Source organism: Marmota marmota, unplaced genomic scaffold, assembly GCF_001458135.2.
Source record: "Marmota marmota marmota unplaced genomic scaffold, marMar, whole genome shotgun sequence".
NCBI classification, from domain to species: Eukaryota; Metazoa; Chordata; class Mammalia; order Rodentia; family Sciuridae; genus Marmota; species Marmota marmota.
Window position 1 is genome coordinate 20,683,162 of NW_025999900.1, and position 15,686 is coordinate 20,698,847.

At 39.0% G+C, this 15,686-nt stretch overlaps 1 protein-coding gene across 20 annotated transcripts in view; it reads right to left on the reverse strand.

Annotated features, from left to right (window-relative positions):
• Mia2 (MIA SH3 domain ER export factor 2) overlaps window positions 1-15,686 on the reverse strand; it is a 102,486-nt gene that overhangs the window by 68,501 nt on the left and 18,299 nt on the right. For 9 of the 20 annotated variants that reach the window (XM_048798640.1, XM_048798643.1, XM_048798639.1 and 6 more), the window contains exon 7: window positions 1,034-1,162. In XM_048798640.1, coding sequence (XP_048654597.1) covers window positions 1,034-1,162 — 129 coding nt within the window. Of the gene's footprint in view, window positions 1-1,033; window positions 1,163-5,120; window positions 5,355-5,878; window positions 5,984-7,120; window positions 7,277-15,686 lie in introns of those variants that run through there. The other 11 variants (XM_015491343.2, XM_048798650.1, XM_015491324.2 and 8 more) reach the window with 7 other exon arrangements.

A 15,686-nucleotide genomic window follows, 5' to 3' on the forward strand; every position in this document is an offset into this window, starting at 1 on the left:
TTTTTTTTTTTTTTTTTTTTGGTACTGGGGATGGAAACCAGAAGCACTTACCACTGAGCTACATCCCCAGCCCTTTGTATTTTGAGACAGGGTCTCACTAAGTTGCTGAGGCTGGCCTTGAACTTCAATCCTCCTGCCTCAGACTCCGGAGTTGATGGGAATATAGGCATGCACCACTGCATGCAGCATGGTATGATGAATCTTAACATTCAAAATATGGATGTATCTTAACAACATAAGGTCAAAAACAAAGCTCAAAAGATGACATATGGCATGATATCAAGTAAAATTATAATCTATACTTTTAAAGGATATAATATGATGTCCCCAAAATTTTTAAAGGTGGGGAGTGAAATGAGGGAGGATTACCTAAATGTAAGTGACAATGTTTTGTTTTTGTTTTTGTTTTTGTTTTTTAAGAGAGAGAGAGAGAGAAAAATCTTAATATTTATTTTTCAGTTTTCGGCGGACACAACATCTTTGTTTGTATGTGGTGTTGAGGATCGAACCCCGGGCCGCACGCATGCCAAGCAAGCACGCTACTGCTTGAGCCACATCCCCAGCCCGACAATGTTTTTTATTCCAAGTTAAGTGATACATTCACAGATGTTGGAGAAGGAGGGGAGAGAAAAAGAATAAATAAATAAAGGTAGGGGTTTAATATTAGTGTATAATACTTCTATAAAGAAATTCTTTAAAATTTTTATACATGAGGCTGGGGTTGTGGCTCAGAGGTAGAGCACTTGCCTAGCATGTGTGAGGCACTGGGTTTGATCCTCAGCACCAAATAAAGATAAAATAAAGGCATTGTGTCCACCTACAACTAAAAAAATAATTTTTTTTTAAATAAACAAAATAAAATATTTATACAAAAAAAAGTTCCTCTGAATACATAGTTTCTGTTAGCCACACATTAACATGTGTTACCACCAAACTACAGCCTGTTTCCTTAAAAAAACAAATGTTTCTCATACTACTTGTTCAGACTCTAGTCAGAATGAACATTTTCTCTTAGTATATACTGCTTACTTACAGATTTAAAACTTCTCCACAAAAACAAGAAAATAGCTAAAAATCCAATAGCTGCACAAATCACCAACTCCCACGGAAGGCCATAAGGATTAGGGCCTGGTCTCATATCTTCAGGCAATGCTTCCACAACCTTCAAGAAAAAAAAAAAAAAATTAAGTCCATAAACCTGCATTTTTGACAATAATTATTGATTACAAATATAGGTTCAAATGCATGTGTTCAACTCTATTAATATCCTTTTCACAAAATGGGCTCCCAGAGTAACACCAAACAGAAGATATCCAAAAACATTTTTCTGGCAACTTTCAACCATTATCACCCAAGTGATGAAGAAAAGCATCACAGTGAGATGCAAAGATTTTCAAACTGGAGGGCAACAGAAATGCCTCAGACCTTTCAAGGATGAGAAATAGCAGCTGGAAAGGCAAAGAAAGAAGTTGAATGACTCAGATTCAGATGTTCCTTCCCTCATTTCATCCAGCTTAGGTTTTACCTGGTGAATACGATGGATTCCACAAACTGAACATGCAAGTTTAAAAAAGCACTTTATTTTCAGTAGCATCCAAAAAAATAAGATATTAGAACTAAATTCAACAAAAGAAGCTCACATTGAAAACTACAAAGCATTGTTGAAAGAAACTGAGATCTAAATAATGGAAAAATACCCTCTGTCTGTGGACTGGAAGACTTTATGTCAAAGACAGCAATACTTCCCAAAGTGATTTACAGATTCAAAGCAATCCCTATGTAAACTCCAACATCCTCTTTTTTGCAGAAATGGACCAGCTGATCATAAAATTCATTTAGCAATGCAAGAAACCCCAAACATCCAAAATAATACTGATAAAGAAAAATAATATTGGCAGACTCATACTTCCCTACTCCAAAAATGTATTACAAAACTATAATAATTAAGATGATGTCAGAAAAATTTTAAAAGACAATATAATAACATAACTATGTAATACATAGATCAAAGGAACAGAAATTAGAGTACAGAAATAAACCCTTAAATTCACAGCCAATTATTTTCAACAGCAATATCAAAACAAATCAATGTGGAAAGAACAGTCCTTTCAACTAATCATACTAGGATAAATCAATATTCAAACGCCAAGGAATGAATCTGGACTCAGACTTTATACATAAAAATTAATTCAAAATGGATCAAAGATCTTAATGTGAAAGCTAAAACTCTTCAAAGGAAGCATAGGTGTTAATCTTTGTGACTTGTTTTAAGCAATGGTTTCTTAGATATGACACCAAAACACAAGCAATCAAAGAAAAAATAAACAAGTTGAACTTAATCAAAATTTAAAATTTTAGTGCTTCAAAGAATACCATCAAGAAAAGACAATACACAAAATAAGAGAAAATATTTGCAAATCATGTATCTGAGAAGGGACTAGTACCTAAATAAAGAACTCTTTCATGTATGTATTATATGTCAAAATACATTCTGCTGTCATGTATGACTAAAAAAGAATTTTAAAAATAAAAAAAAAATTTAAAAAAGAACTCTTATGACTTAATAAAAACACAAATCATTTGTTTAAATAGACTAAAGATAGATATTTCTCCAAAGAAAATATATACAAATAGCCAATAAGCACATGTAAAGATGTTCAATGTCATTATTTATTAGGGAATGCAAATCAAAGCCACAAGATACCACTGTACACTCCCCAGAGTAGCTATTTAAACACACACACATAAAAATGTTAAGAGTACAGAAAATTGGAACTCAAACTGCTCATGGGGATGTAAAAAGATGTAGCCTCTGTGGAATACAGTTTAACAGTTGCTCAAAGTCAAATGTGCCATGCAACATGTCTATAATCCCATCAACTTAGGAAGCTGAGGCAAGAGGATCACAAGTTCAAGCCAGCCTCAGTGATTTAGCAAGACTCTAAGCAACTTAGTGAGACTCTGTCTCAAGATAAAAAATAAAAAGGATGTAGCTCAATGGTAAATTGTCCCTGGGTTAAATCCCCAGTACCTCCCACTTCCTAAAAAATAATGCTTTAAAAAAACTAGAAAGAAAATTAAAATCAAAGCAATGTTGTGACTTCCTAACACCCAGGCCAGTGTGGTAAGAGCTGTGTCATTTAGCAAAAAAAAAAAAAAAAAAAATCATATGGATGGTCGAGTGTGGTGGCACACACCTGTAATCCCAGTGACTTGGGAAGCTGAGGCAGGAGGATTTTGAGTTCAAAGCCAGCCTCTGCAAATTAGGGAGGCACTGAGCAACTTAGCAAGACCCTGTCTCAAAATAAAACATAAAAAGGGCTAGGGATGTGGCTCACTGGTTAAGTACCACTGAGTTCAATCCCTGGGGGGAAAAAAAAAGATGATCATCAGAGAAGAAAATCCTGCAGAACCTGACAGCCTCTCTCCATGTCTCTCTCCATTGGAGTCTTGTTTAAAAAAAACAAAAAAGTATTGATTATTGTTGTTCTTAATGAAGAAAGAGAAATATGTACAATCTGAAATTATCTCTCCTCCACAACTTCCTTATAAACCCCATCTTAGTAAATGAGTTAAACTGCCATAGCCAAAAACCTAGGAGTCATTTTAGGTTTCTTCTCTCTTTCCATCTAATCAAATCTAATCAGTAACCATATAGTCCATAACCATTTTAACTTTTAGCTTCTAAATATCTCCCCATTCAGTACCCTGTTCTCTTATCCCTACCATTGTCACTTCTCCCTTAAAGCCTGTTTTGAGTTTTGTTTCACTGACATCTAACCTACATGCTACTATCAGGAAGCTATGTAAAGTCGAAACACTGAAAAGCCCTCAACAGCTCTCCAGCACCTTACAGTAGCACTTGGAACCTACTTATTTCCAGTAAGCATCATTGCACATCATGCCCTGAGTCCACTTTATACTCTAAGTAATACAGGTCCTACTTCTCTGCACACACCTGGCTGTTTTATGCCTCCTCTACTTTAACTATCTGCACAGCCTGGAAATACTTTACTAACCAATTAAAAAAATGTTATCTTTCCCACCCCTCACTTTGTATGTACGCTTCAGTAAGCACTTCATCAGTTTCTACTTTGGACTAATTTTTTTGTCTTCTCTCCTTTAACAGACAGCATGTTGCTAAGGACCAGAAGTATGTATTAGTCCATTTAGAACCTCCATACAGCTGACCTTGTCATTCATGAGTGTATGCTAAATACACTAAGGTTGAATAAATGAACGAAAAGCATGGCAACAATACTTTTAATTCACATAGGAAGAAAACAATCATAATTGCCTCAAGATTTTAAAAAGTCTTTTTTAAGGGGCTGGGGTTGTGGCTCAGGGTTGAGCGCTTGCCTAGCACATGTGAGGCCCTAGGTTCGATCCTCAGCATCACATAAAAATAAAGGTATTGTGTCCAACTACAACTAATATATATATATATTTAAGTCTTTTTAAAAACGTAATGCAGTTTTTTTGAAACAGAGCGACATAAATGCTCCTAAACATGACAACAAAAACACTTACGGACACTTAAGGAGAAAAACCTGATTACAAAGTGAACCTGAAAAAAAGTAAATTTTAACTGAGAATTTACTATGCTTAGACCTTTTACGTTAAGACACAGACAAGCAAAGAACAATCTAGCTTTATGGCAAAGCACCTCAAACGGGCATTCTATATTGAAAGACCGCAGAATCAGAATCCCAACTCCCGCGCAAGACAACGAGAAGTTTCATCACTAAATATAAAACTCATTTCAGAGGATCGCTCCCCAAGGTTCTCACAGTCGGAAGAATCACGTGTCAGTAATCCCTATTCAAAACAAATAACAAAACAGAACAGCTAATTCATTTGGGGAGTAGGGGTTAACGGTAACTACCCCTTTGCAAAGTCCAGCAGGGCGAATGCGTTCGTCACCTTCCTGATCTCCAGGTCCCCTGCTACTATACAAAACCCTTCCAAGCACCCTGACCCGACTACCGCCGGAGGCAGGATAGATCTGGCTTCAGAACCCCTGACAAGCGAGGCGCCAACCCCAACGCCAAAGTCAGGGGCTGCGCTCCCCGGCGGCCCCGCTATGCCAGGGCCACGTAACCACGATCGCGCCCACTCACCCTGCGTACTTCTTCTAGGACCAGCCTCCAGTACCACTGAGGGGCAGCCCTGGGCCCCTCCATCATGCCAACGTTGCTTTGGCTGTTGCTGCCGCAACGACGGCCTGCCCAGCCACGCCAAAAGAGGCGGCGGACACTTGGCGTTCGTTCCGGAACCCGAACCTGCACCAGGCGACGGAGCAGACCACTGCGAGCCGGCTGCGGGGGGAGCCGCGGGCACGGGATCCCACAGGCCTCTTGCGCTCACGCTGCCTGCGGGGGGAGCCTGGTCCCCTTCGCTAAGCCGTGCATTCTGAAACAGAGCAGGTTCAAGCCCCTCCCACTCCAGCCCACGGCGCCTCCTCGACATGCCACCCACCCCTCAGTTTGGTTTCGGCCAGGCTGCGGCGGAGAGGCGGGGAGGCGCGGACCGCGGTAAACTTCCCCTTCTTCCTCGCGCGATGTTGGTAGACGTGTCCTGGTAGTTAGCTCTTAAAGGGACCGGCGCTCTACCTGGGGAAGCCAAGGGCCTTGGAAGTCAAGGGATCTGGGATTCGATCTCAGGCTCTACGCTGGGGTGCGGGGCCGCACAGGCCTGAAGACCAGGGCTGTGGCAAGGCTCTGGCTTCAGTTGCTGTGGCGGCAACTTCTCTCAGAGGCTTTTGGCGCAGCCCGGCGTGAGCGCGGCGCGCCCCCTCGACCCAGGGTCCGGGGCCAACCCCAGCCCTCTCCTCCACTAGAGCCATCTGCACCCCACACAAGCCCTTAAGGCGTCGTACCCCGGGGGACCCAGCTGGCCCAAGGAAACCTGCCGCCTCCTGCATTCCTGTCAGAAAATGGCCTGCAGTACTCGGCCAGGGTGCATTGCCAACCGTGTCTGGACTTTGGACTTTGGGCAGGAAAGCGTCTCGGGTCAGCAGTGGTCTGATCTGGGTTTAACCTCTCCTACACAAGAAAACATCTATAGGCTCTCCTTTGCCCTATGGAGGATGCCAGGGGTTTGTCACTTCTCTCAGTGATCTAGGCGCTGGCAGATGGCTCTGACTAAATCCAACCCGTGTAGACTTTGGCCCAAGACATGTTGTTTTCATCTGAGTAGAAGAGCTAAAAGTAGCAACTTGCCCTCTAAATTTAGGATCCTATTTTTAGGGAGGTTGAATAAAGTGCCCAGAGATGGATTTGTTTGTAGTAGGCAATTTAGGTTAATAGGTGTAAATAATACATAGGTCTAATACATATGGAGACCTAATACATAGGTCTCCATACCAGTATCATCTCATCAAATTCTGCCTAACTCAAGTCTGCAGGGAAGCAACTGAAAAAGGAGCAGATACTTCTACCTGAACAAATCTCCCAAGAAAACACAATAGATGAACAAAATCTTAGAACCTTAGTAAAATTTCCCAGTGTAAACTCTTGTAGAAATTTTTTAAAAAGTCAAAGTTAACTGAATGTGATTTTCAAGAACTAAAATGTGGCCTAGTTTTCCAGAACTCAAATTGCTCTTTCCTTTCCCACATCCTGGGGAGTTTCAAGAACTTCTAGTATCAGAGAGTAGCAGAAATTGCTTAATAATTATTTTTAAGGTGTTACAAACCTTCCATACATGTTGTGTAGTGTGTATGGAAATTAAATTATGTGAGTAGCTTGTCAGAACAGAAACATCATATAAATTTATCTTCAGAATTTCAAAGACTCTTAGAACAATGTATTTCTCAATTAGAACATTGTATTACTCCATTAAAATTCTTTAATGAGTCTGGACATTTTCAGAGGCTCCAGAACATTTCCAACTTTAAGGACTTATAAATAATAATAATCCCTTTGTGCTCCCTAAATAGTCTGTGCCCATTTCCAATTTTCAATAATTAACCATTCCAAATAGTAAAAACAGACTAGGGACAAAAGAGTAAGTAAAATTCTAAAAAATAGAAAAAAAAAATCTAATCTTCTTCCATACCAAAAACACGTAAATCTTAGCAAACTCAATACAGAATTCCAAAACCAATTTCTTTTCTTACCTCTTCCTCCAGATCATTCAATTCCATTCCTTAAATGGCTCATGTTAAGATAACCTTAGATGTAAATAAAGTTCTTCTAAGCACCTCATATCCTGGAGAAAGATTTCAGATTCTAATACATCCTGTACCCTTCTGTTTCCACACTGACCGATCCTGTTTTGACACTTGTGTGGTAAAGGGGTGCTATAGGTGGAGTTGTGACTACCAACCTATAATTCAATTTAATGGACCTCACAGCATATACTTTTTTTTCTTAAATATCACACATATTATTACCATCTTAAAACCTACAATTTGAAAGAAAAATTCTAATTTTACTAAGAACTAAATTCTATAGTCTATTTATGAAGGGTATATATTTTCTATCATGTAAAAGATATTCAAAAATTGTTCTCCATAAGTAGCTATGGGCTTATATATGACCTGCATTAAAGGAAATGGGCAACAAATATTTAATGTGCGTAACACCTACTAGGAAGTATCCAAAACCACTGGAAACATACTTAACAGTAACTTCCTCCACAAATTTGGAAACCCATTCCCCTGATGAGGGGCCCTGACAATGGCTGTAAGTGCTAGTTACTCCCTCTTAATTAAACAGGCAGTGTCACAGGACATAAGATCTAGGCCTTTGGAAGAAAATCAAATAAAATTTTTGATCCACCTTGTCGTTCTCTGTACTAGTGATATAAGAGTTTTTCTAAGAAGAGTGAATAAGAAGCTACCTGTTGAACAAGAGCTGGGTCATTTCCATTGTTTCTTTTAACTATAAATCTAGATTGTTATTTAGGAGTACATACATGTTAGAACTCTCATAGGTTCCTCATTTATAAAATAAAGGTAAAAAGTAGTGTTTATTGCTATTACCTGAACAATACAAAGAAAGTATGTTCTATACAAAATCTACCTGAAACTACCAGCAAATTAAAACAATTGCGTAAACATTTAGGCAAGAAGAAAAGAACCCTTTTACTTAAATTTAACTGCAAAATAACTCAAATTTTCCACTTATTGCAGCTATTCAAATCTATATTATGGTTGCTTAATAGATGCATTCAGATTGTTAGATTTCTAGATCTGACAGGAACTCTTCAGTAGATTTAGTGTAAAGATTATAAATTTAGGGCTGGGAATGTGGCTCAAGCCTTAGCGCACTCGCCTGGCATGCATGCGGCCTGGGTTGGATCCTCAGCACCACAAACTGTCGAAGATGTTGTGTCCGCCGAGAACAAAAAAAAAGATATTAAAAAAAAAAAATTCTCTCTCTCTCTCTTAAAAAAATATTGAAAAAAAGATTATAAACTTAAAGCCATATGGAAGCCAAACAGTTGAAATAAATGTAGGAAGAGTACATATCTACATAAGTAAGCAGTACTGCTTGAGCTTTATTGCTGTATAAGAACAGGCCATGGTATAAAAATGTGGCTAGTGAGCCAAATACAATTCACAGAATATTTAGTCTGACTTGTATGGTATTTTCTTTCTTCAAATATTTGCCAGCATTACAAATTGGGATTTAAAAAATAAAAAACAGGGGCTGGGATTGTGGCTCACCGATAGAGCACTTGCCTAGCATGGGCGGGACCCCGGACTGAGGATATAGCTAGGTGATAAGGCATTCCTGAGTCCAGTCCCCAGAGTATTGGAGAGGGATTGGTGGATAGTGGGAGCCATGTTCTCTCTCACTTCTGAACTTTTAAAAATACTCCTCAGCTGGGTGTGGTGGCACATGCCTGTAATCCCCAGCGGCTCCAGAGGCTGAGGCACGAAGATTGTGAGTTCAAAGCTGGCCCCAACAAAAAGTGAGGCACTAAGCAATTCATTGAGAATAGACTCTAAATAAAATTTAAAATAGGGCTAGGGATGTGGCTCAGTAGTCCGATGCCCCTGAGTTCAATCCTCGATATCCCCACTCCCCAAATAATACTCCTTTCTCAACCTAGAATGCCCATCTTTTCAAATTTGGCTAACTCTACTCTTCATTCAAGATCAGCTCAAATGATCTATTTTGAGATACCTTCCTAGTCTCCTCCTTCCTACCTTCTCTACCTACTAATCCCTATCAATCTACTAGGTAGGTAGGCAGGTAGGTGGATAATTAGATAGCACACTATGGCTATTACAACACTGTATTATTGCTTTCCTTATCTGTGTCCTCTAACTAGAATGAATTCTTTGAACACAACTACTGTTAAATTTCTTCTTATAAATGAGATGATAAAAATGCTTCCTAAATTATATGCAATACTAAGATTTGTAATAAATTAAAAAAGGGAACAGAATTTGAGATATTAGTTACAGGTTGGTGAAATTTTAAGATATTAGTTGCTTTTATACTCTCATTTTATAACATTTGGAGGTCACAACTATCATTTGGATAATAATAATGTGCTTAAAATTATTTTTAGTTAGTACTGTTTCTGATTTAACTCATTTAGTGTAATTTCCCATAATTTGAAAAAAAGAAAGGGAGGAAAAAAAGTCAAGATCAGCAAAGCTTAAGAAATGTTTTTTAAAAATCCTTAATAGCATCTTTGCAACAAAACCGTTAAATAAAGAGGACTCTTACATGTAATATTTTATGGAAAAATAGACATTATAAAGTTTATATAAGAAAGATTCACTAAAACATATTTCAAATTGAAACTAAAGAAACAGTTCAAAATATTAACAAAATATAAAGCTGGTTCTTTGAAAAAATAAATAAAGTTGACAAACCTTTAGCCACTCTAATGAAAAGAAGGAGAGATAAAATTCAAATTACTAAAATTTGTGATGAAAAAGGAAATATCACAACAGACATGATTGAAATACAGAAGACAGAAACTATTTTGAAAATTTATACCCAGTAAAATAGAAAACCTCGAAGACACTGACAAATTTCTAAAGGCATATGATCAACCCAAACTGAATCAAGAGGATATACGCAATTTAAACAGATCAATTTCAAGCAAAGAAATAGAAGATGCCATCAAAAGCCTACCAACCAAGAAAAGCCCAGGACCAGAAGGATTCATAGCTGAGTTCTATAAGACCTACAAGGAAGAACTAATACCAGTACTCTTCAAATTATTCCGTGAAGTAGAAAAGGAAGGAACACTTCCAAACTCATTCTACGAAGCCAGTATCATCCTGATACTGAAACCTGGCAGAGACACATCAAGGAAAGAAAACTTCAGACCAATATCCCTGATGAATATCAACACAAAAAATATCAATAAAATTCTGGCAAATTGCATACAAAAACATATTTTAAAAAATAGTGCACTATGATCAAGTGGGGTTCATTCCAGAGATGCAAGTTTGGTTCAATATACGGAAATCAATAGATGTAATTCATCACATCAGTAGACTTAAAGATAAGAATCAAATGATTATATCAATTGATGCAGAGAAAGCATTTGACAAAATATAGCACCTTTTCATGTGCAAAACACTAGAAAAACTAGGGATAGTAGGAACATACCTCAACATTGTAAAAGCTATCTATGCTAAACCCAAGGCCAACATCATTCTAAATGAAGAAAAATTGGAAGCATTCCCTCTACAAACTGAAACAATACAGGAAATCCTCTTTCACCACTTCAATTCAACATAATCCTTGAAACTCTAGACAGAGCAATTAAACACATGAAGGATATTAAAGGGATACAAATGGGGAAAGAAGAACTCAAACTATCATTATTTGCTGACAACACGATTCTATACTTAGAGGATCCAAAAAACTCCACCAGAAAACTTCTAAAATTAATGAATTCAGCAAAGTAGGCAGGATATAAAATCAATACCTATAAATCAAATGCATTTCTATACATTTGTGGATGAATCCTCTGAAAGAGAAATCCTCTGAAAACTACCCCATTCACAATAGCCTTAAAAAAAAAAATTGGGGGCTGGGATTATGGCTCAGTGGTAGAGCGCTTGCCTCACATGTGTGAGGCTCTGGGTTCAATTCTCAGCACCACATGTAAATAAATGAATAAAATAAAGGTCCATCAACACTAAAAAATTTTTTAAAAATTGGGGAATCAACTTAACAAAAAAGGTGAAAGACCTCTATAATGAAAACTGAAGAACACTAAAGAAAGATTTTGAAGAAGACCTTAGAAATGGAAAAATCTCCCATGCTCTTGGATAGGCAAAATTAATATTATCAAAATGGCCATACTACCCAAAGTGCTATACAGATTCAATGCGATTCCAATTAAAATCCCAATGTCATTCCTTATAGAAATAGAAAAAGCAACCATGAAATTCATTTGGAAAAATAAGAGACCCAGAATAGACAAAGCAATCCTTAGCAAGAAGAGTGAAGCAGGAGGCATCATAATACCAGAACTTAAACTATACTACAAAGCTATAGTAACAAAATGGCATGGTATTGGCACCAAAATAGACATGTAGACCAATGGTACATAATAGAAGACACAGAGTCATACCCACATAAATACAGATATCTCCATATCTCATACTAGATAAAGGCACCAAAAAATGTTAATCCCAAAAGAAATGTTAATGAACAGCTGCAGCAGATTTGAAGATAGCCCATTCCAAAGAAGTGTTAATGAGGGGCTGGGGATGTGGCTCATGCAGTAGCACTCTTGCCTGGCATGCATAAGTAAACTGGAGGCTACAAAAGAGATTCTTAGGCAGGAATGCCTGATAACTATCAAAAGGAACTGCCAGAGTAGAGCTATTTCTAACCTACACTGGTAGGCTTAGTGTTTGCTAGAATGGTTATCCAGCCCTAAGTAACAGAATTAAAGATTTCTCTATTAGACATAGAGGTCATACTAGTAAAAGAATTTTGCAAGATCAGATGACATTAAATTATTAAACTGTATCTCAAGGGAAAGGACATCTGTAACCCTAAAAGTTAAATGTTGTGTTTACATCCCTAACAATTCTGGCAATGTGACAAATATCCTTAAAGATTGACATGCTCAGATAGAAGCCATGTCCTCACCAACTTTGTCATGGGAACAATATCTTAGCTCCTGATTCTCTGGTACTGTTATGCTCGAATTCGGGACCCCAAAAAGACCACCAGAGACCAAGATCGATGTAAGCAGCAAAGAGGTGTTTATTGAGAGCTAGCTCAGTCCTCCGCGTGCACACACAGCAACTGTTGACGCTGAGAGGCCCTGAGCCCAGGGTTTGCAGCAGTTTTATACATTCTTTGGAGAAGGCAGGGACTTCACATACATCATAGCATCTCTTAGCAAATCATCACACACCGCGGGGAAAATCAAATAACAACTCTAAAACATGATTAGCACATTCACTGGTGGGAACAAGTTGGGTAGGGGTGATTGGTCAGTACAAAAGGGGTATTCATTTGAACTGATTGTTTAAGCCAAGAGGGGTGTACAGTGATGCACTATATGGTTTCCCAACATGTTACCAACCACCATAAACTACTGGGAGGGTCATCTGGCATCCCAGGTATTTCCCTGTCTCATGCTGATTGGTGGCTGCTAGGGGGTTGCTATGGATCCCCACCTAGCCTGACTGAGTCAGGGACACCTGGCACAGCAGATCTCTCCTGTTATTTGTAGATAAACAACTTAGCAGGGTGGGAATGTGCCTAGGAGTGCTCTGTGGGTCTTTCCAAGGACAAAGGTGATGTCCCTTCCATGGACAGGCTTTGCTTTGAGGCAAAGGCTGGTTTTTCATTACTAGAAATGTTGAACATTTTTTCATATATTTGTTGATAGAATGCATATCTTCTTCTGATAAGTTTCTATTCAGCTCCTTAACCCATTTATTGATTTGGTTGTTTTTTTGTTGTTGTTGTTGTTGTTGTTGTTTTTGGTGTTAAGTTTTTTGAATTCTTTATATATCATGGAGATTAGTGTTCTATGTGACTTGTGTGTGGCAAAAATTTGCTCCCCAAATGTAGGCTGTGTTTTTGGTTTTTTTTTTTTTTTTTTGCTGAGAAGAATCTTTTTAGTTTGAGTACATCCCATTTATCAATTCTTGATTTTTTTTCTTGTGCTTTAGGAGTCTTGTTAAGGGAGTTGGGGCCTAATCTGACGTGATGAAGATTTGGGCCTACTTTTTCCTATATTAGGTGCAGTGTCTCCTAGGTCCTTGATCCACTTTGAGTTGAGTTTTGTGCATGGTGATGTTACCACTGTTGCTTCCCTAGTGTTGAAGTATAACACCAGAGAAGCACGCCGAGGCAAGTTTAGAGTGGAAATAGAAGTTTATTAAAGGATAGCAGAAAAGACTTCTCCAGGAGGAAGAAGGGGACCCAAGAGGTGGAATCCGTGGAAATGCAGTTGTTTCCCGTTGTTTCCCCTTTTTATAGTTCTTTTAGTGGTGGAATGTAGGTGGGAAGGCCCAAGGGGTTGGAAACAGGTGGGTCAAAGAAGTAATCTGGGCAGGAAGGACTTCATTAACACTTCTTTGGGATGGGCTATCTTCAAATCTGCTGGGGCTGTTCATTAACATTTCTTTGGGATGGACTTTGGGCCTAGGGCTTTTCTCGGGACTTCATTAACATTTCAAGAGTTGTCCTGCATTTCTCAGCAATTCATTCTCACCATGCCCTCCAGGTACATTCCCACCCTGCTATGTTGTTTATCTACAAATAACAGGAGAGATCCCGGTGCCAGGTGTCCCTGACTCAGTCAGGCTAGGTGGGGATCCATAGCAACCCCCTAGCAGCCACCAATCAGCATGAGACAGGGAAATACCTGGGATGCCAGATGACCCTTCCAGTAGTTTATGGTGGTTGATAACGTGTTGGGAAACCATGTAGTTCAGCATGTACACCCCTCTTGGCTTAAACCAATCAGTTCAAATAAATCCCCCTCTTGTAGTAACCAATCACCTCTACCCAACTTGTTCCCACTAGTGAATGTGCTAATCATGTTTTAGAGTTGTTATTTGATTTTCCCGCGGTGTGTGATGATTTGCTAAGAGATGCTATGATGTATGTGAAGTCCCTGCCTTCCCCAAAGAGTGTATAAAACTGCTGTAAACCCTGGGCTCTGGGCTTCTCAGCGTCACCAGTTGCTGTGTGTGCACGCAGAGGACCAAGCTAGCTCTCAATAAACACCTCTTTGCTGTTTAAATCGATCTTGGTCTCTGGTGGTCTTTTGGGGGGTCCCGAATTCAAGCATAACAGTAATTAGAGAAATGCAAATCAAAACTACTCTAAGATTTCATCTCACACCAATCAGAATGGCAGTTATCAAGAATACAGACAACAATAAATGTTGGTGAGGATGTGAGGGAAAGGCATACTCATACATTGCTGGTTGGACTGCAAATTGGTGCAACCACTCTGGAAAGTAGTATGGAGATTCCATAGAAAACTTGGAATGGAACCACCATTTGACCCAGCTATACCACTCCTTGGTCTATATCCAAAGGACTTAAAATCACCATACTATAGTAACACAGCCACATTAATGTTCATAACAACTCAATTTACCATAGCTAAACTGTGGAAGCAACCTACATGCCCTTCAATAGATGAATGGATAAACAAACTGTGAGAAAGATAGATAGATAGATAGATAGATAGATAGATAGATAGATAGATCGATCGATCGATCTATGTATACACACACACACACACACACACACACACACACACATATATATATATATATATATATATTGAAAGGATAAAAGAAACTGAAGTTAAAGACCAGGCATTGTAAAGCTTCTAAGCTGCAAAGCCTGAGTTAAAATGTAAAAGACCAGGTATTGTTAAGTTCCTATGCTACACTCAAAACCTGAAATTCCTGTAGCTGTTAGTGAAGCCAGATTTAAAGTTAGGTAGTCAGTGTAGTTAGGTAAATCGGGTCTAATATCCAGTGAAATCTAAAATGGAGGCCGTGCGGAGAATGACTCAGGGAAAACACAGGACAACTCATGGAATGTTAATGAAGTCCCGAAAAGGCCCTAGGCCAAAGTCCACCTCAAAGAAATGTTAATGAACAGCCCCCAGCAAAAAGGTGCTGACTCAGAAGTCCTTCCTGACCAGATTACTTCTTTGGCCTACCTGTGTCCCACCCCTTGGGCCTTCCCACCTACATTCCATCACTGAAAGAACTATAAAAATGGGAGACAACATCCCTTCCACGGATTCCACCTCTTGGGTCCCCTTCTTCCTCCGGGAGAAGTCTTTTCTGCTGTCCTTTAATAAACTTCTAATTTCTACTCTGACCTTGCCTCAGCGTGGTTCTTTGGTGTTATTCTTCAACATTGGGGAAGCAAGAACTCACCGGTCAACAGCGGTAACATTAGGACAATTCACGGGACTGCCCAGTAGATATTCCCCCTGACCATTTAGTTGTTAAATAACCTGGGCCCTGTGCAGTTTGGCACGTAGGCATTCAGGGCCCAAACCAATCAGTTTGTACCCCCCTTCTTAGGACTGACCTATCACCCCCGCCCGACCTGTTCCTGCCAATGGATGTACTAATCATGTTTAAGAATTGTTGTTTGATTCTCCCGCGGTGTATGGTGATTTGTTAAAGGAGACTGTGATGTACGTAAAGTCCCTGCCCTTCCTAAAAAGAGTATACTTAAACACTGCTCAACCCCT